This window comes from Anser cygnoides, chromosome 12 (assembly GCF_040182565.1).
Source record: "Anser cygnoides isolate HZ-2024a breed goose chromosome 12, Taihu_goose_T2T_genome, whole genome shotgun sequence".
Taxonomy (NCBI): Eukaryota; Metazoa; Chordata; class Aves; order Anseriformes; family Anatidae; genus Anser; species Anser cygnoides.
The window spans coordinates 3624578-3645884 of record NC_089884.1 but is presented as its reverse complement, the minus strand read 5'-3'; the positions used below and the strand labels follow the sequence as shown (position 1 = coordinate 3645884).

The 21307-nt window shown below is 36.5% G+C and overlaps 1 protein-coding gene across 1 annotated transcript in view; it reads left to right on the top strand.

Moving 5' to 3' along the window:
- USP10 (ubiquitin specific peptidase 10) overlaps positions 1-19828 on the top strand; it is a 50773-nt gene extending 30945 nt beyond the window's left edge. Inside the window, exons 5-14 of the mRNA XM_067004644.1 lie at positions 429-520; positions 1710-1819; positions 2262-2317; positions 3778-3881; positions 4629-4728; positions 6028-6208; positions 10243-10408; positions 14583-14727; positions 15972-16037; positions 18733-19828. Coding sequence (XP_066860745.1) covers positions 429-520; positions 1710-1819; positions 2262-2317; positions 3778-3881; positions 4629-4728; positions 6028-6208; positions 10243-10408; positions 14583-14727; positions 15972-16037; positions 18733-18920 — 1208 coding nt within the window. The 3' untranslated portion in view covers positions 18921-19828. The remainder of the gene's footprint in view (positions 1-428; positions 521-1709; positions 1820-2261; positions 2318-3777; positions 3882-4628; positions 4729-6027; positions 6209-10242; positions 10409-14582; positions 14728-15971; positions 16038-18732) is intronic.
- The last annotated feature ends 1479 nt before the right edge of the window (positions 19829-21307 follow it).

The window sequence follows — 21307 nt, the reverse complement described above, 5'->3', positions numbered from 1 at the left end:
AAGCTAAGGCTACTATATCAGCATCAGTTCTCTTCGGAGCAGGGGAGGAATTTCACAAATGTTCCATACAACTTGTAGCAAGGGATTGCAGCTAGTGGGAATTTATATCTACATATGCATCTATATCTATTTATCTAAATAAAGGAATCTTATGGTAGTAAAATAACGATTAAGACAAATAGTTCTCAATTTTGAAATGACAGTGATTATTTTTTTATACACCTGGCCCAAATTCCAGGATGTCTTCTGCTGAAGAAATCTGTCTGATTGAAATACGAACCCTCTTTAAATGAAGTTAAAATTACTTGCTAAGGTTTCTGGGAATCTTGTTAACTCATTTGCATTATTCTGTAAAGCATTAAATTCTTGTGTTGATGGCTAGCATGTGCATTTTATTGATGCTCAATTTATTGTTTCTCATTCTGCAGAAATACTGGAAAATGTAAAACTAATACATAAACCAGTGTCTTTGCAACCGCGAGGGCTGATCAACAAAGGAAACTGGTGCTACATCAATGCTGTATCCTTACCTTGGAAAAAATTAATATGCTTAAGTTAAAACATGTATTCTATCTGTCTCAAAGTTTTCCTGGTTTACTCTGGTAAGTACTGCAGAAAAGTATCTTCACATAACAATGCTGTTGATAAGATGTTTAATGCGAGCATCTGGGTATTCGGGTATCATTGAACTCAGTGTCTGAGGTTCTCTGCAGCTGCTTGCACAGTCCTGTTCAGTTTCTCTTACCTCTGTCAAAATATTTCAGAACTGTAGTTGTCTCATGACTGGAAGGAAACCTTGTAAATTCTAGTTGTGTTTACTTGTGGCTCTTTGTGCAACAATTTAAGTGGTTCTTTTGTTAAGTGCTAGTACTGCTAGTGAAAATATTAAGACTAATTTCAAGACCGATCATTGCAGAACCTAATAACCTATTGCCAGGTGAGCAGTTCTGCTTTAAATATCCACTTCTGTCTTATAACCGATTCTGCACTCATCTGATTTTCTGTATTAGCTCCCAGTGTTCACTCTTAACATGTTCCATGAGAATTTGTTACTGAATTTTTGCGCACTCTAGGGGTCAGGTTTATATCTCACTAGCTGTTGAGATAGCTGCCTTTTTTATTTCTTTGCCCCTTTAGTATTGTAATACATTTCCTCTGTTCACTGTTTTCATCATGTAGTAGCAGATTGATGTTTTTAAAATATTTTTCTCCCAAGGCATACTGTAGTTTTACTGGTTGCTCTAGACTTGTCCTTAAACCAAAGAATGTTTCACATCACTGTTTTGGTTACGAGGGTGAATCACCACCTTTGTCTTCTGGCTTCTTCCGTTGTTTTTAGAAAACACACAAATGTTTCCAGGTTATCATGTGCTGACTTTCAAATAGTTAATTTTGTGAAGTCATTCCTGTGAAAATAGCTTTCCTCTTCTGTTCCTAGACCAAATGCTACCTTCATCTTTAGTTAAAGTATTTGGAATGATTAAAATGTCAGTGAAATCACTGCATGTTTCAAGATGCTGGGGTTTTTAAGTAGGACTTCTGTACATTAATAGCTAATATTTTAAGAAAAGTCCGTCCATGAGTTCCACTGTAGTTATCAGATTAGTCTACATAATAAAGAATTAAGTTTATATAGTTTTAATATGATTGAATATTTGGTTAATATGCAGATTATTTTTTCTGAATATTTCCTTAATGCCACTGCGTAGACCCTGCAAGCCTTGGTTGCTTGCCCTCCAATGTATCATTTAATGAAGTCCATTCCAATGTATTCAAAATCACAGCGGCCGTGTACCTCAACACCAATGATAGACAGTTTGTAAGTAGCTTGTTTAAAAAAATAATCTGCGATCGGATTAAGCTTATTAAGAAAGCTCTAGTGATTGCTACTGCAACTGATAAATGCTAGTATCTATCCAAAAGTTTATTGTGCTTTTTTTTGATGACGCTTTACTTTCATAATGAACTTTATATTTTATAATTACTTGAATTGTCAAGGAAGATATTTCCTATTGCCTAAGTACAGCTTTTAATTAGTGTTCGATGTGCAAAAATGAACTGTGAGAACTGCAAGAGCTAATCTAGCACCTCATCATGATTAGCAACGGTTTGGTTAATTTTTATGTCTGAGCATTGAGACTTCTGTAGTGATAATTTAGGGTTTTTGGTTGTCTGTAATGACAGTGATCTAATTTTACTATTTGTCCTTTTAAGTCTTAACTTGCTGCTCATGTGTAGTTGTTCCTTCCATTCTGTTTCAGTGTTCGTTTAATGAATGAGTTCACTAATATGCCTGTACCTCCTAAAGCCAAACAAGGTGAGTGGGAGTAGAAGGAGAAGTCTTTTAAAAGCATAATAAGAAAGCTTTGGGGTAAGGATCTACATTGTGATGTACCTAAGACGTGTAAATAGTGGTGTTTGATCCCTTCAGACTTCGATCTTCAGACTTTGAGGGTTTCTAGGTATCTTTAAAAGTTTGCAGTTACTTTCCTGTCGGTGTCATGTTTTTTCTTATTGGTATTTCGTATCGAGAAGTCATACGTGTTGGACCTTATATACTTTATTCCGTTTGGTAGATCAAATGTACAAATGCAATAAGAATATATATATTTTATAAAGGTTAGCTTAATTGTTAAGACGTCTTCTCGTAACATCCCCGTCCTAACAAATCATTTGGTATTCACCGTTTCCTTCCTGATATATTTCCAGCTGTTTGGTTTATCAGCTTGCTCAGTTCTGTAATTCTGTGTTGTTTCTTTTTTTTTCCCCTTAAATAGTTTGCACATATATTACTTCAGAATAAAACAGGGCCATAACAAGTCTCTTCAGCAGTTAGAGATTCCCTGCAGGAATGTGATCATGGCTTTTAATTCCTCTCCATCCTGTGCGCAATTGCAGTGTTAAAACTTTGTATGATTCTTGATAATATGTGTTTAGGATCAATGACACTTAGGTAGTGGGGAATAGAGCATTTTTCAGTGTAAGTAAACCATTACAGGTTTCATTGTTCTATCTCTTAACCAAATCTGTTATATTACAAACTTATAGAAATAAAAATCAGTTTCAGGAATGTGTTTATGTAACATTATAAGAAAATACCACAAGGCCTTGATTGTTCCAGTGATTTCCAAGCAGTTCAGACATTTCTGTGGTTTGCTGCTTTTAAGTCTTGTTTCTGTAAAACAAATCTTACTGCCTTATGCAACTTATTTTACTTCTAGGTCATTTTCATTGTGTTGTAGTTTTCAAGTCTATTTTCTGAGGCCCTCCTTTTATTACTGTTAAGTTGAACACTGTGTCGAAATGTTTCAGGGGTGGTTTTTTTTTTTTTTCCTCCCTCCCTGCAGGAAGGAAAAGTGATCCATTACAAATACTTCCCTAAAACAAAAGTAGTACAAAAATTTAAATAGAAGCAGAATTATTTTTTTGTGGTGGTTATGGATATTCTTGTTAATCTTCATAGTGTTAGGTGCAAAAAGAGAGTACTAAATTTTCCAGACCATCTGTAAGTAAATGTCGAATCAAGTATGATGTTTCTTGAAGAAAAGATTATGGATGTGAGAGTTGTATCTTAAGGAGAGTTGTATCTTAAGCATTCTGACCTTCAGTTACTTGGCTGAAACTGTAAAAAAAAAAAAAAAAAACCAAAAAAAAAAACTGTTAACGAAACTGAATTTTGGATTCCAAAATCTAGTGATGTGTGAAATGATTATGAAGGTATAATGTAGAACAACTTCTGTGTGATGTTACTTACATATACTTCTCTTTGTCTTGCAGCTTTAGGCGAAAAAATTGTGAGGGACATACGACCAGGAGCTGCCTTTGAACCTACGTATATTTATAGACTTTTGACAGTTATCAAGTCAAGTCTGTCTGAAAAGGTGTGGTTTACAAGTCTTTTATTTCTGTAATTGCATCACAAGAGAGTCAATATACTTAAAACAACGTAAACACCCTACATACATCAGTTTCTGTGCCTAAATGTCACCAAAATCAATTAGTTGGTAGTTAGTTATAATTAAGCTAGACTTAAATTGTAGGAAGATGTTCATAAGAACTTTAACAGTTTAATGTGTCAGAATAATGAAAAAATTGGAACAGAAAAACTTCTCTTTCTATAGGGAAGGTACTGTATTGATTCCTATTTAAGAAATGATCAGTTGTTCGTTTCTGCTTGGGATTCAGCATGGAATGATGGAAGTTCCAGTGAGGCTTAAAAATACCATTTCAGGTTTAGTTTCAATTTGAAGAAAAGATAATGGTTCAAGCCATCTTTTGATTTGGACTTGGTTTGACTGCAACTTTTGGTATTACTTCTAAAGGAAATTGCAAAAATATTATAAACTAGCATGTTAAATTAAATACGTATCGAAAAGAATGAAAAAATGCTTGTATCTAGGTGAAGCTTATGTATGTACTCGCTGTCATGGTAGGTTATCAATTAACATGTTGGCTCTTTTTGAAATAAAAATGAGGGGCTGTTACAATAAAATTAAAACTTTGACTTTGCACTTTAGACTCAGTAGTTGATGAATTTTAATGGGAAAGCCAGGTGTTCAATGTCCTCTGTCTACTGTTAAGTTGAAAATATGAAAATGCCATACAATTATTTGAATTTTTTTTTTCAGGGCAGACAAGAGGATGCTGAAGAATACTTGGGATTTATTCTCAATGGACTACACGAAGAAATGCTGACCCTAAAGAAACTTCTTTCTCCACATAATGAAAGTTAGTTTTTTTTCTGTAGCAAATTTCATTTCATTCAAATACTTGTCGGTAGAGATGTTTCCCCTGTTTTTGTGTTAATTTTGTCATACTGAGAAATGTTTGGATTAGGAGTTGAGATAGGTTTAGAAAGCTACATTTTCAAGGACTCATCATATGTATTTCAGAAATAATCTTTTGCTAAAGTCTGTCCAGAGGATAAAGTAAGTCCATACTGTTTACTAATAACCTGAAATGCTGCACTGTATTTGTAAAAGCATTATGCTTCTGTAGATACTGAGTGACATCTGATAACATGACGTGTACCCAGCCTTCTTGAACGCAAAATTTCTGTATTACAAATTTTTACTGAGCTCAGTTGAACATTATTTGAGGGTAACTCAAGTTGATTGGCCATGTCTTAAGCATAGGTATGTTTCTCTGCCATTCATAATATCTGCAGTGTCAGTTGTTTACTGGGGTTTTGGCACTCTCCACAGAAGTTCAAAAATATAAGCGTATTTTGTCACTGATCTTGAAACCACTGTTGATTAACATCTCTTTTTGGAAGTGCAGTTTTCTAGACTAACGGCTAATTTATATCTAATTTAAAACAGAACATATTCTATGACTTAAAAAGTCTTATTGACACAGGCGGAGACAAGAGACAAGTTTTCTTTGAAAGAAGTGTTAGGATTTGTACACAGCCTAAAATGCCATTTTATTTTACAGTGGCTTTATGTCTGGGTCCCCTATTAAAAATGAAACAAAACACTGTTAGCCAAGTATAGAGTTTAGATCACCAGCTACCAATTTCTATTTAGCAGGGTAATTTTTTTATGATATAAAATGATCATTCCCTATTTTGTTGTTTAACTGTATGCAGTTTATAGCCTCCTGACTTTGGCATTCATAAAGAAAATATTTGCTAAGTCTTGGGTTCCCTGTAAAATATCTGTGCAGAAAGGGAGTTGTATTTAATAATAGCATAATTATGTTTCCAGAATAACACTTGACTGTCTAATTTTCTAACCAATAAACTTATAACTAAAATATATCAAGCTTTGTTAGAAAATTACAGCTGTTTACATACACTTATCAATGAGCTGCTTTCTGTTCATATATGGATAGGTCCAGCTATGAGGGAACCAGGAACGTACTAATTCTCATTTTCCTTTTCAAATCTATGGTCTGTGAAATCTCGATAATCTATGAAAACATTTTATCTTCTGAAAAAAGTTCATGTCTTCCTTTTAAGTTCTTTACCTAGATGCAGGTTTATTTGAAATATATATATATATATTTTTTCTTCTTCCCTTTAAGAACTCACAGTTTCCAATGGCCCTGAGGCTCAGACTGTTCATGAAGAAGAGGAGCAAGATGAACAAGGAGAAGGCAGTGAGGATGAATGGGAGCAAGTGGGACCTCGCAACAAATCATCAGTCACTCGACAGGCTGACTTCGTTCAGACTCCAATTACTGATATTTTTGGCGGTCATATAAGGTATAGTACTTGTTAGCAAAAGATGTTGAGACTGTAGGCTGCTTTGCCTTCACAAATAACTTCTTCCTTGTTGTGTTTTTCACAGTAATGGGGTAGAAGAAATTTAAACATTCATCTCTCCCTGCAGGAAAAAACTGTTGTACCATGAAGCATACGTTATGCAAGTGAGGGTCCAGAAGGTGAACCGGAATGATCAAAAGATTGATCCAAATGGATCTGTGATTTTTTTGTAGAGTATGAATTTTTTTAAGTAATTTAAATGAACAGGTTGTTCAGGGAACAAAACTCCTCAATTGCATATAGAGGAGGAGTGTGAAATGTGTGCTTTGTGTAGTCATATTAATATCTAAAAATTCCAAAGAACTTTATAGCTACCTAATTTTTGTGAACTCTGAGGAGCCTTTCCTCAGAACAGAAAGGGATAGCGATATTTGCTAAGAGCTAAATGCAATCAGTAAAAGAATTGAAATATAATCAAAAAATTGTTAACTTTTTATTGTTTAGACACGTGCTTCACAGCGGCAGGAAAGTTATGTGTAATAGTTAATAAATAAAACGTTAAAGACGAAAGAAGTTTGGAAAAATGTAAATCGCTGCAAGATGTTACAGGAATGAAAAGAGTGTGGGACATTACTTGTATTCAGGTCTGATACCAGAGGAAGTCAGAAAGTGGATACTGAAAGACTGTTTTTTGGAAAGGACACCTCATGGCTTGTTTGGAGAAATGTATAATTTAAAATGAAAACAAGGTAAACACTTATTAAAAACGTATTCTGAAACAAAAATGCTAGACTTGACGAATTATTTTTATATTGGAGACAGACACTTAATTGCTAGTGTTTGACTCCTTACGTTGCCAGGTATTCAGTCCAGAGGTGTGAATAATGCGGGCTAGTGCCTTCTGCCTGGGAAATACAGTGAAATTATTCTTTACGGATTTGAGTCAGACAGCTGGCAAATAAAATGATATTTTCCATAAAAATTGGCAGACAGATGTTTGTATGTATCGAAATACCATGTTCATGGTATCTTCACGTACCCAAAGTATTGTTAATACCCTGTAGTGTTTTTATCACGGTTGGAGTCTAGATCTCTGTAGGATCCCATCAGTATGGTAAATCACGAATATTTAGGGAATGCTGTCTTCTGTAGAAATCCACAGGAAGTGACATAAAATAGAGGTGGTACTGAAAAAGGCAAAAACTTGCACAAAGTGACAGAACCACAAGGTCCGATCTGACATCTGTTGTCTACAGTCACCACACCCATTTTATTTAGCCTCCAAACTAGGTCACACAGTTTACCGCAGAAACAGTATCCAACATTGTGATGTTGGAAGGCTTCCTCCTCTGGGGCTGAGGGTGGAGATAGGAAGGACTGAATACAGAATTGCCAGTAGAAGTCTACCAAAAAAGCATCAGAAATTGGAAAAAATCAAATGGAAAAAGGAGGCTAGGAAAACATGGTGTGAATTGGCATCTTCTGGCTTGGGTCAGACTATTAAATGCCTATTTAGATGTAATCAATTTATTTTTTTTAATGCAGTGTGAGGCTTAAATGTAAGCACATAGAAGAAGAGTTACGTCGGGGTCTGGTTTGTTCACATGCAGAGACCCTTTTGATTTTTTCACCTCATGCGAATTTCAAATATTAGTTACACAGGCTAGCTCACATCCAGTTAGAAGCCTGCTAAGTATTTCCATAAATAGCAACAACTCTTCCCTTCAAATGAACTGTTATTTTAAAAGAATATACATATAATGTATTGTTGAGGTTTAAGCAGGGTAGCAATGAGCAGTTTCTGTTTTCATGAAAAAATTGTATCTTGGAACAGTACTGCTAACTGTAGAGTTCTTAGAATACATGAGATTATTTACTGAAAATGATGGATTTTTCCTTGATCAACTGAAATTTCTAATTATTCTGATTACTAATTTTATCTATGGAAAACTAAATTAAAACTAAATTCCATCAAAGGTTTTGCTGTCAGATCCATTTCTGCATTTTGAAGAAATGTTGCAATCTCATTTCATATAACTTAAAAAAATATATATATATATTTTCAGAATATCATCCATATTATTAATGAAGTCTTTAATCTATGGACTCGAAAACAGTTGGAGTTGCTAGCAATTTTCTGTTGATTATTGCACTAAATAATGGTTAGCTTAAAAGGGCTGGGAAATGTATCCAAAAGCAGCAAGACTTGCACAGTGGAGAGTTTGTTTGTTGGAACACTGTGCTTGCCATGTGTTGAAGGTTTTGTCCTTAAATATAGCCAAGGAGGAAGTGTTAAACTGAAATAAAGATGCTACTGTTTTTCATAGGCTCTCTTCCCTCTGAAGAATATATGTTTGCCAATATAAAGATGCATTGGCTTTCTGTTATAGCTTCAGAGCTTTGCCTGAATCAAATGGAGTCTTTTGACAGGAATTTGCAGTAGAAGCATAAAACATGTATGTTAGTGTTTCATATATAACGCAAAGAAGATTCAGCATGGCTGCATGAATTATGACAATGTTAATTATCTTACTTTCAGGCTTAGTGTGGCAGTATAATAAACTGAACAATATCATAAACAAATTATTTCTTTAGTATAAAACAAACAGCTGGGACTTTTTAATGTAAGTACTGCTTTCAAAAAAAAATAAATTCCTGAGCCATGTTTGATGGTCTTCAGGAAATCGGGAAGAGTCCACTCAGTGCAGTGACGTTGTGGTTGAAGAGCCTACTGTCTCATTGCACGAAACAATTAGCACCAAGCCAGATTACTTACAGGCTCCAACTGAATGTACTACAAAAAAAACAGGAAACATTCCCATGCCCTAGGTCGCTACCACTACCAGTTTTGCAGAAGTCTCCAGTTTTTGTACAAAAGAGTACATAGACAAAGTCTGGACACAGAAAATGATGGGAGGAAAAGGAAACGCCAGTCCTTGACAGAGCATAGTTTATATTTCCTATGGCAAGATCTAAGCAAACAATTTAAAATCAGTATGAAATTGGACTTAGTGGCTGAAAAAAATACGCATTTTTATTGCAGAATTTGGACTTCATTGTTATTTTTTACAGTAAAATGTAGATTAGATAAGGATTAGTATTTTTGATTTCTGAATATTTATTTCAAAAGCATAACTTCAGAAATCTGATGTGATAAGGGATTGTTTTAAAATGGTAGGAATCACGGTTCTGGATTTACATACAAGCGTTGTGTGCCTCTCTGCATAAAGAGCTGGGTTCCAAACATACTTGCCAAAAGTAGGTATGTTTGACAGAGCAGAAATATTTTTGTGGTTGGCAGTTTAGAAACATACTTTAGTGGCCAAGGTAGGAATACAATTAGGTATAGTTTGGACTTTATTTTAAAGCTCTGTGTTTTACAATTTTTACAAAAATCTAACTATAGCCCTGTGGTATCTTACTGCTTTTTTAATGTAAACTATTCCCACTCTTGAGACTTTTTTTTAAAACCTAAATCATACTTGGCTGTGCTCTGCTATGAAACACAAGTGTTTTTGTTTCCAGCTCAGAATAAAATGGTAGAACTGTCTGAAGGCTCAAGATGCAAATCATTAGACTTGATCATAAATGTTTTAATGTCTGATACTTTGTCTTTTGGCCCTAATTTGTGATAGATTATTTTCCTTTCCTGTACCCACATTTCATGTTTACATGGGAGAGAAGAAAATTGTCCTGAGTCGAATCTTTTTAAATGCGTGATCAAGAATTTCCCCATTTCTCTTTAACTATCTGATGCTTACGCAATAACTGTTTTAATCCTTGCATAAATAAAACAATTCATATGTAATTCCAGCCAGTATGCTCTAAGGGGGTGTGAAAGTCATTTTACTTGGCATTAAAGTGTATTTAAGTTGTTGAAACTTATGCTTAAGCTTTGTATTTGCTTGTTTTGTTTTGGTTAAACTATTAATTGAGTTACCAAGGTAGACTTTGATTCGTTATAACTTAAAAATTCTGCATTGTTGAAAATTACTTTGCTTTTTTACATTTTATTTTTATTTTTTTTTCCACAGATCTGTTGTTTACCAGCAGAGTTCCAAGGAGTCTGCTACACTGCAACCTTTCTTCACCCTACAACTGGATATCCAGTCTGACAAGATACGCACAGTTCAGGATGCGTTGGAAAGTTTGGTGGCAAGAGAGTCTGTCCAGGGTTATACCACAAAAACCAAGCAAGAGGTGTGTTTTGTTGACCCCTTTTTACAGTCAAATATTAAACTTTTTTCAAGGGTTTTTATTCAGCTCTTGGTTTACAAATAGTTACTTGAACACTATTCCTTATGTTAATAAAAGAGGTACTAACCTTTTCAGTGTCCTCCAGTGGTAAAACGTAATACATTTGAATACATACAGTGAAAGTCATTCAAGGAAGAGAACTAACTTGTAAGCAGAACCGTGCCTGTAAATTAGTATGTTTTCGGAGTTGGTGTAGTAATTGGTTGAAGATTTTACTTGAGTATATATTAAATTAACAGGGTAAACTGTGATAATAATATGTACTATTCTGAGCAAAATGGCTTTAGCTAATCTTAACATGCTGATTCCTAGGGATTGCCAGGTGTTCTTGCTAAAGGAGCAGCTCTTCAGAGCATTGCTTGAAAACACACCGTAGCGTTGGGAAGAAAACTCTGGTGGCAGTACGCTTGCGTGGTTGTCTGTGTTTTTTTTCCCTGATGGGTTTTTATTTACACATTTAACTTACAAATCAACAATGAAACTAGTTGTTGATGGCTGGCTTGGTAGAGGCTCATGCAGAACCTCCCTAAAAGACACAATGATCATTATCGTTGTCTGGAATGATGATCTAAAATCTTTCAATAGCCAATAGAACTGCTTGAGTGTCCATGACAACTATGTAGTTGCTTGGTTTGCTTTACGCAATTTTGCAGGAATACTGTATTCAGTTTTAGGTAGTCAGTTGAACAAGATTATCCTTTACAGTTAGGGAATATCCAGAAGAGAGCAAACAGTGAATGGCAGGCTAAAAGCTCTGGTACAAAAGGAAAGAACAAGGGGCAGGAGCTGTTCAACATCAAGAAGAAACGATATGGAAGTAGAGGGGTGAAACTGGATTTAAGACATGGCAAAGGCTGCTCTAAAAAGGAAGAGACTTAATTTTTCTGTGATACTTGAACAGGAAATAGGAACCTGGCTGAGCTTGTCTGAGGTGCTTGTGGAGTTGTCATTACTACTTAAGAGAAGGTTAGAGAAACGCCTGTCAGGATTTATACGAACTGTTCATCGTTGAATTAGAGGGGATAGACTGGAAGACCTTTAGTGATCTCCAAGCCCCGTGATTTTCTGTCACTTGCAGAACAAAACATCTTGGTCCTCCACACTCATTGTGCTGGGTCTGGCTGGGCCGGAGCTAACTTTCCCTGCTTTTTTTCTTTTTGCTTCTCTATAGCCTTTTTTTTATTTTGTTTTGAGAAGAGTGAGAGTGATTGTGATGCAGTTTACCTGCCCTGCAGGGTGAAGCCACCAGACTCATGCAGCTCTGCTGACTGCTTATCATAGTTTTCAAATGATACAGTGCATAAAAGGAATAATTGCTTGAGAACTCGTGATACAGAGTAATAAATTAAACTTATTTCCCTAGTGAGATGTTGTCTTGCTTGTTACAGGGTACATTACTAAAGAACATCATCTCTGTTGTGCATGGATTGCTCAGATGACAATTTTTCATACACTTGTTGTAATTGCTTTCAGTAGACCAGGATGGACAGAGACTCCTCAGTTGTAGTTGTTCTGTCTGGCATTTTATTTCTGGACCTCTTAGTTTTCTAAATATGCCAAATAAAAATAGGGTCAGATTAAGAGAAGATGGACTACTTTATTTGAAAACCTGAAGGTGGATAGCTGAAATTTGTCTGCTTTGTATGCTCAGTAGGAGTGAGTGAGTGTTAGTGAACATATATTTCTCTGGTCATCTTCCAAGTAGAAGAAACATTTGCAATGCATACTCATCAAAATTTACCACATCAATTTTGTTTTGCTAGTCATTCTTTTTTTTTTTTTTTTGGTTTTTACTGCAGATGGTATTAAGTTCTTTACTGACAACCCAGTGCTCAATTACAAGGTTTGGAATAAATGGGTGTTCAGTTTAGGTGCTGGAGGTTTGGTCTGCTTTATATTTTAGAGTCTGAATGGAAATACAAGCATTGACAATGTCTTTTAGATTTTTTTTTTCAAAAGAAATTCAAGTCAAAATAGCTGCTCTAGTACTACAAATTGTAGAGAAAACACTGAACATGTTGACTTTTAGGACTTTGCAGATAGTAATTTTCTAAATGTGTTGCAAAGAAGCATTTCATCATCATTTTCCAGATGGGGAACTCAGGAACTTTTGCTAAAGCTAAAAATCCTATTGTATTATTTGAAATTTTTTATTGTCTTCTGTTTGTTTTTAATCTGAATTGTATTCTTTACAAGTGCTGGGCATAAGCAATATATATGGAAAGAATAATCTTCCACATATGCGAATGATTTCTCTTAAAGTTTAATTTTTTGAGTTACTAGAGCTAATTTTGAATTTTATGTGTGTATTAATATAAACAGGAAATCACTCTGAGTTGCAGTTCAGTTGAAAATAAATAGGTAGTTTACACAGATGTTTAAAATGGAATGCCATTCTCTTGTTGTTTATGCCTCTCTGGTTCTTTGTGGTCAAGCAGATCAGTTCCTGAAATCTTGAACATTGAAACAGTGAATATATATATGTATGTATTCGAAAGGCTTAATTTTTAACTTCGTTGGAGTGATTTTTTTTTCTTATTCGCAGACCTGTTCACGTTTTTCTAACAGAAGTGAATCTTCTCGAGCAGGAAAGTAGCCTTGCTTCATTTACTTTTCCAGGTTACCTTCCTCAAACTCCTTAGAAGGAGTCTTCACATCCCCTGGAGCTCTCAAGCTGCTCCTTGAGGCTCATACAAATATTTTCTTAGGACTCTGACTCATGTTCACTAAACACACATTTGTGGCAGTATTTGCTGGTGGTGTTGCTGCCAGGAATCGGGGCCCCTAGCAGTGTCAGGACAGCAGAGCGCGTGCCTGCTCCTCAGCTGCTGCTCTCCAGCCTGGCACAGGCACACACAGCTGCTTTGATCTGCAATCTAAGCCGATGTGCTGGAGGAGGTGGCACAGCTGAGGGGCAGGCATCTGGTCCCATGCACCAGCTGGGTTACTGGGGGTGGAGAATGGCAGCTGCTGAAACCACTGCAGTGACGTTCTTCAGCATCCTCCTGTTTTTGGGCTGGGCTGGGACCTGTGAAGTTCTTTTTTTTTTTTTTTTTATTGCACAAAACTGGATTAAAGATTTGGGATTGAGAAGACTCAATTCCAGGAAAATCTTGAAGTAGTGTTAACTGTGTGAATCGAGTGCATATTTTTTCCTATATATAAAACCTATCCAGATTTGCTCCCTAAAAACAGGAGCCATTCCGTGCTAAGGTGCATGGTACATGCATACTCCTTTAAGTTCATGGGAGAATTGTGTGAACCTCTTCTTGTCACCTTCCCTTTCACAGTCTGCCTTACAGCTTCTTTTTTCTGCATGTTATTCCTGGAAGATGGACAGGTGGGCACCAGCAGGCACTTACTTGAGTGGAAAAGAACAGGGCTCTGTTTGGTGTGCTGGTTTAAAAAAAAAAAAAAAAAAAAAAACAACGAAAAGCACAAAATAAAACCTCTCTTAAAGCTCAGAAGCTGCCACTGTTGCCAGTGGTTAGATGGTTTTTGGATGCAGGAAGGTGTATTTTGAACCCTTAGGCTGTAGGTAAAATTTTACAGTTTGTAGAGACTATTTCTGTTTCAAATGTCAAATTTCTTGTAAATCGGATTAGCTCAAATCCATGAGGAAGTCAAGTGCCCTACAAAATCTGCTTGCTTCAGCATCGTAAGAGGCCTAAGTTTTAATGGTCAGGCTTGGAAAAGTGATAGCTTTTCTGCATGAATTTCTATTCTACATTTAGTAGCAGAATTTGTTGGAATACAACATGCTGATTTATCATAAAGACCATGAAAGTGGCATTTCTCAATCAGAAAATTCAGAAAAAAAAACTAAAGCAATTACCTGGACATTTGTTTTTTACTTTAGAATTTCTAGGAAGGCAAAAAATTTTTCTTCTTAATCCAGTTTTACATTTCCAGACAGTAACTTTATGGGTAACTTGGCTAAAGATCCAGTATGCTTTAAGATTTTAAACTGCAGTTTTTATTATAAGTTAATAAATAAGCTGTATTATATTATGTAGACTTTTTTTGTGCTAATGTATTTCAAATTAAATACAAATTGTAAAGGAGTTGAGCAGTCAACAAGAATCAGTTTTTCTTCATCTTTGTTTTGTATTTTTAGGTGGAAATCAGTCGAAGAGTGACACTAGAAGAACTCCCCCCTGTTCTTGTTTTACACCTCAAGCGGTTTGTATATGAGAAGACTGGTGGATGTCAGAAGCTTATCAAGAATATTGAGTATCCTGTTGATCTGGAAATTAGTAAAGGTAAAGATTTTTGAACAGAATTTTCCCCTGTTTTGGAAAGAACAATGTTAAATTCTCTAGTGTGTTATCTGTGTGGTTTTTTTTTTGCTCCCAGTTTTGTGCACAGTATTTCTTTTCCATGAAGGGTATTGCCACCTAGAAACTTTAGTAACTTGGATGAATGTCTTGTATGCTTTCTTTTTTCCTCTCTAAAGAGAATATATTTAGACTTCTGGGTTCAGTCTTGCTGATTCTGACATTGCCTGCAACGCATTTCGGGCCACCGTTGTGCAGTGGTGAAAGATCTTACAACCTTTGCCACACCCTAGGCATTGAGTTGGCTGAATAAGTGTTTCCTGCAGATGTAAGGAGTGAGGTTGTAGGCTGAGGACATAAAGTGGAAACGACCCTGTTCACCAAGGGCTATGTCCCTACCCAAGGCTGTTGCCAACTAATATTAGATACTTTTATGTCAGATTTCACTCAGAATTGGCAAACTGTTGTGATAAATAGTGGCTGATGAAAGGAAATTGGTACTTTATAGAAAATACAGCCTGGAGACAGACTAGGAAGCAGCATTTCAGAGGTTAAATGATAAAGGTCTGCCTTTTAATAAATATTTTAAGAGACGTTAATTTTTATGAACTGCGAGAACTTGCATGTAATCCAGCATCTGAAGCTTGCAGCATTAAATGCATTTTGTTTTGATCTGACAAGATGACTGATAGCCATCCAGCTGAGATAGGGAAAAAAAAAAAAGAAACAAGATTAATGATTACTAATCATTACTAATAATCTCAAGTTGGATAACATACTTTGTTAGATAGTAATATGCTTTTGTTTTCCGTAATATTTAATTTTAAAATGTCTTAATGGGTATTTGTAGAGCTAATCTGAGCTGCCATGACGGGCAGTTCTAAGATGACTTGGAATCAGAAATGGATTTCCTCATTTTCTGACAAACAGAGTGAAAGGAAGAAAATGTCTAACCTGATCTGTTGCCTGTTTATTTCTTTTTTTTTTTTTTCATGATAGCTTTAAGCCTTCCATGAATTCTGGGTTTCAGCAAACCTCCAAAATTCATTGCTTTCATTGCCAGGTATCAGAATCTTGAACATCCTTTAAAAAATACAGGAGACATTTTAGTTAAAACTTTGTCCGTTATGCTGGTGTTGGTTTCTCTGTTTTTAGAAATAATTGATGTCTGTTGAAACTGAATTTCCACATTTGCTAACTACCGTCTTTGACTTTTTTCCCTCCTCCAGAGCTACTGTCTCCTGGTGTGAAAAGTAAAATTTTTAAAGGCCAAAGAACCTACCGGCTCTTTGCAGGTATGTTATCTGTAATTATCTGTGTGCCTCTAGTTCCTATATTGCAAATACAAATTCTGCGTATAGAATTCTAGAAACCCTGGAGTTTTCTGGATGACGTAACAGTTTCTTTTAAGTTACACTGAAATAACTTGGGAATATCAAGTTCTCGTAGTGATTTTTTTCTGTGCATATACACATATAATGCTATATCTCTATTTATGTATCTGACTGTTCCAGCTTGAAACTCTTACAAAAAGAGTTCTGTAGCAGATCCATCCTGAAAAATATCACCAAAAGTTGAAATACAGCTGTAATATGGTTGTGCCTAAAATACACCACAGGTTTTCAGAATAATGTCTTAAATGTCTATTGAAATAGCAGTTTGAATGCTGGCCTCATGTCCCTTTCAACCCTCAAGATGAGTATTGCTGGCAGCGTATGAATAGCATGCTGTAGGTAGAAAAGTTTATCTTGGAGCAGATGATGATTTTTGTGTGAAGAAATGATGTTTTTAAGAGAGTCTGCGATGTATACGGAATACCTAAATTGGTAGTTAAGATTGGAAGCTCATGTAAGAACTCAGAAGCAGCATTTTAATATCGAACAAAACAGTCTCTGGGCAGTAATGGATTTCCTGCAGTTTAACACTCCTACACAGTTTACGATCTGCACCTGCTTATTTGCGTTGGCATCAAGAGAACATAATAAACGGGAGAACCAGGTTTTAACTTTCATGTCACCAAATCTGTGCCAGTACTGGTGGCCTTATGTGACTTGGTGGTTTGGATCCAGTTTTGTGATCACTGAGGTCATAGAAGAAAAAAAAAAAAAAAAAAAAAAAAAAACTGTCTCTTTTGGAAATTCAGAACTGTTTCTGGCAGTGTAAATTTTTTTATTGATAGATTTCATGGGACAAGTTTGGAGACTGTGTTTAAATGGCTTGAAGAAAAGTCATCTTGTCTGGGGCCCCCAGCACAAGAAGGACGTAGAAGGATTAGGAGGAGTCCAGAGAAAGGCCACAAAGATGATCAAGGGCTGGAACACCTCTCCTATGGAAACAGACTGAGGGAGTTGGGGTGGTTCAGCATTTATGCACTGTTTTTTTTCTGATTTCTTCTGTGGAAAAGTTACAGTACTTCAGTCTTTCGTCAGTCTAGGACTTCTCATCCACAGAAACTCAGCTAGTTAGATGATTTTTAAATTATTAGATAAGGCTTTGAAGAATCTACAGATACCACACAGGATAGTCCTAATTATGTAGTGATAAACTAAATTTTAGAACATGGATAATTTAAGTTGAAGTTGCCATAAAAGGTTTATTTCACAAATTCCCCAGAATTTGTAGATGTGGTATATTCTACTTTTTTGCTTTCTTAGTTCACATCACTGTAAAATGTTTGGTTGTGTACAAGTATGAAGAAAATTGGAGCAAGCTTGAAGTGCCTTTCTAGGCTGAAAAGACAGTTTGAAAAATGTTTCATAAATATGTACTTTTGCTGTTGTCAAATATGGCAATATTTCTGCCTCTTTGTGCTTGTTAAGTGTATGGTTAGGGCTTATGTGTTCCTGAACGAAACTGCTTTCAACTCTTTATGCATCCTTAGATTTACACACAGAAAAGATTTCTTCCACTTAGAGGCACTGTCTGCACCTAATACTGAGAGCTCAGTATTAAGTTTTGGGTTTGGTTTCTCTAAGGAGAGCTGAGATGTATCCTCTGAAAACATTTCAGATGTGAAGATATTTGAGGAGGGAAGACAGTTTGACCCTCTCCTGGAAGTAGTAATATTCGTAGTCAATCAGATATATTCCATTCACAATTTTAAGGAGATTACTGAGAACTAATATATGGGAAACATGTAGATTGGTACTTCAACAGAACCTGTTTTCAGAACAAAATTCTAGTTAAGGCAAAAGAATCATCGTGTATGGAATAATTGGCTTTATAGTCAGTGTGATTTGAACAGTGTTCTGTTCCACTGGGAGTTTATTGTCCTCTCATATATCTTCAATTTTTTTTTTGCAAAAAGAAAAGCTTTACAGTCGTTTGCAAAAAGAAAAGCTTTACAGTCGTTTGCCATATAGAATGCCCTATAGTCTTGCCTGATTATTTTTTTTAGACTATGTAGTTCTACCTGAGTTTTCTTTTTAATAAGCAACTTCAATAAAATATTGTTATCAGCAGACAATGTGTAGCTTGCAGTATCTCTTCAGCATGGCAGTACCTGTGGGGAGTTGAAAAGGGTTGCCTTCTGTTGCAGATGACCTTTGTGAGGCAAATCCCTTCCCAGAAAATCCTCCAGGAATTTTTAAAATACATTTTGGTGGGTTTTGTTCTTAATTTACTTCAGTGTCCTTTAGATTCAGGAGATTTGGTATAGTGGAGAAATATCACTAATATTACGTAGCATTTTGCATTTTTTTAGGCTGAAGTAATATTTTGCAAAGACAGTTTTAATGCTTTGAAGTAAGATCTTCCTCTGAATGAATACTGTCATGAAGTGTTCAGGTTTGTAAGTGGAGGTTTTGGCTGAAGTTTATCACCAAGTGTAAGGAAGCGCTTAAAGATTCTTGCTTAAGCCCGGTCAAGCCATCTGGCTAAACCACGAGTATGCTATGAAGAAAGCAGGACGTGACTTTTTCTTGATTTCATCTTTCAGGGGGTATTTATCTCTGTATACCGTGTATGTGCATCATGAATTTCTCTTTGCAGTTGTCTATCATCACGGAAACAGCGCAACTGGTGGCCACTACACTACGGACGTCTTCCAAATTGGTCTAAATGGCTGGTTACGCATCGATGACCAGGCAGTCAAAGTGATAAATCAGTACCAGGTGGTGAAGCCGTCTGCAGAACGCACAGCCTACCTCCTGTACTACCGCCGAGTTGACCTGCTGTGAAACTTCTCCCTTTTATGCTGTGTGTGCAAGATACCTGCTTTGTAGAACGCCAACTATCACTAACTTTTTTTCCTCCTGTAAATGCTCTTTTGAGTGAATCTCTTTTTTTTTTTCCCTTGCAACTATGGGATAGAGTGAAAAAGGAAACTACCTTGGGTTTGTGCACAACATAGTTTGTGTAGACTTTTGACTTTGCAGAATGAAGTCACTTGGTTGAAAGACTCAGTCTCAAGAATCAGAAAAATATTAAAAAAGAAAAAAAAAAAGAAAAAGAAAAAAATCTGAGTTAATGCTGAATCCTAAGATAATAAAAGGGGATTTGCATTTAATTCCCACTTTCTAATTGCGTAGTAGAAGAAAACCCTGCACCAGCAACAGAACTTGTAGATTTCTGTGAAAATGTTTTATCTTTACTTAAGTAAAAAAATAAAAAAATAAAAAAAATAAAAAGCGCTCTCTGCTTCCCCAATAGTTTTTGATAAGTGGTAAAATATGAGCCGATGTGTATGAGATGGGAGTGGTCCTATGTGCTTCAAAAAATGTACAAACGTACAAAATGCAGAGTTGCTGGTTCCTAATAGGAAGACACATTTTAATAATTGTGCGATGAGAAACTGCTTAAGTACACATTGCAGATCAAATATTTGGAGTTAAGATGTTAGTCTATATAGATGGGTGATTGTAACTTTATTGCTATTAAGAAATTTCAAACTGCATTTATGCTTCTGTGTACATGAAATTAAAAAAAAAATGGGCAAAATAATTAAGATTGATATTTCTTTAAGTCTGCTTTGTTTAATTTTGCTGTCTGCTCTCCTATAATGTTGAGTTCCTAATTGTACACAGTTTAGTGATATCTAGAAGTATAAAGTTGTCGCCCATCAATAAAAGTCACAAAGTTGGTTTAAGGTGTGTGCGTGTGGGTTTTGTTTTTCCTCTAGTGTAAATTCTAGCCTTGGAAGCTCCTGAAAATGGCTACGGGAACACTTTTTACAAGGTGGAGATGACGTCCCCTAAATGGAGTGCAGATGCTTTTTGTCTTTTACAACTTCAGAAATGCTCCCATTTGGCACTGGGATCAAACTGAGCTTTGGGGAGAGAGGAAAAGGGAGAAGAGATCAGTCAGCTCGGAGGAGCTACGAGGCTCCCGCAGGGCCCACGCCTGGGATGTCCCAGTCCCAGAGGAGACAGGGGGGTGACTTCCCTTCGTGCCCCGTACAGATGCTTTGAGGCAGATGTGGTTTTGTCTCACTAAAAGAAATCTGTTCATTAAACAATTGGTGTTTTCACTGAATAGTTTTTGTCAAAATATTTTCTTGATCAGCCCTGCTGCTGAAATATATCAAAAATCCGTACATCATTTAGTCTGTAATTTGAAGTTAGTAGCGTTATATGCTTGTTGTGTCGCAGTAACCATAGCTGCCAGTGAAACATGGCTGATTTTAACACGCATGGCCAATATAGGATTAAACTGTGTATACTTCGATCAAATACACTGCTCTTTTTCCAGATGGTATTTAGATTTTTTTTAAAAGTCTTCTTTTCCTGAAAGCTGTGGAGAAAGTATAGCTACGTTAATTTTTCAGGAATGATGTTCCAATAAATTTCTGTAGCATTTCTTTAAACTGCCGATTGCATTTGATTTGCATTGCCTGCGTGTCCAGGAGATAGATGAGTGCAGGTCTTAGCTGTGTTAGCTTTTTCAAAAGAAGCATGCAGCTCTGTAAATGCCTTAGGTTTCAACACTTGCCCGTTGACGTGGGATTCCCTCTTGTGTTCTCTGCCCAAGTAAAACAGCAGTTAGTCACCTTACAAAAGACGGGAAGTTTATTCATCGCTGCTCCGTGAAAGGAGTACGGTGGAGATGTTAAGTCACGGCTGCAATTTACACAATGCCACCGTGCAGGGCAGCGGACACGTGGCTCCCGTAGCGGAAACAAAACTCCCGCGCCAGGCCCACGTGTTTGAGGAGCAGCGAGGCTGTCCTGGCACCGAGGCTGCTGAGTCAACAGCCTGCCGGTGGCAGGAGCAAGCCGCAGACTCGCTGGAGCAAGCCCTGCTGACTTGCCCTGGGACTTTTCTATGTTCTCATCGGATGGTGGAGAGCTTGGGCTTTCCTGCAAGTGAGTCAGTCGTGGAGATGTTCCCGCGTAAGGAATGAGCGTGCTGCCCGGGGCCCCTTCCCAGGTTTTGACTCCCGTGGGATGCAGCCAGCGGGCAGTAGGAGCGCTCAGCCCCGTGGCTCCAAGTTGGATGATCTTCACTCGCTTTTTAAAAATTATTAGGTAGTGTTGACTGCATGCTGTGCCACAATCCTGAGGCTGAGAAAACGTTACGGTATTTTTTCAATTGTCCTGGATAGCCGAGTGCATAGTTAGGTGTTTGAT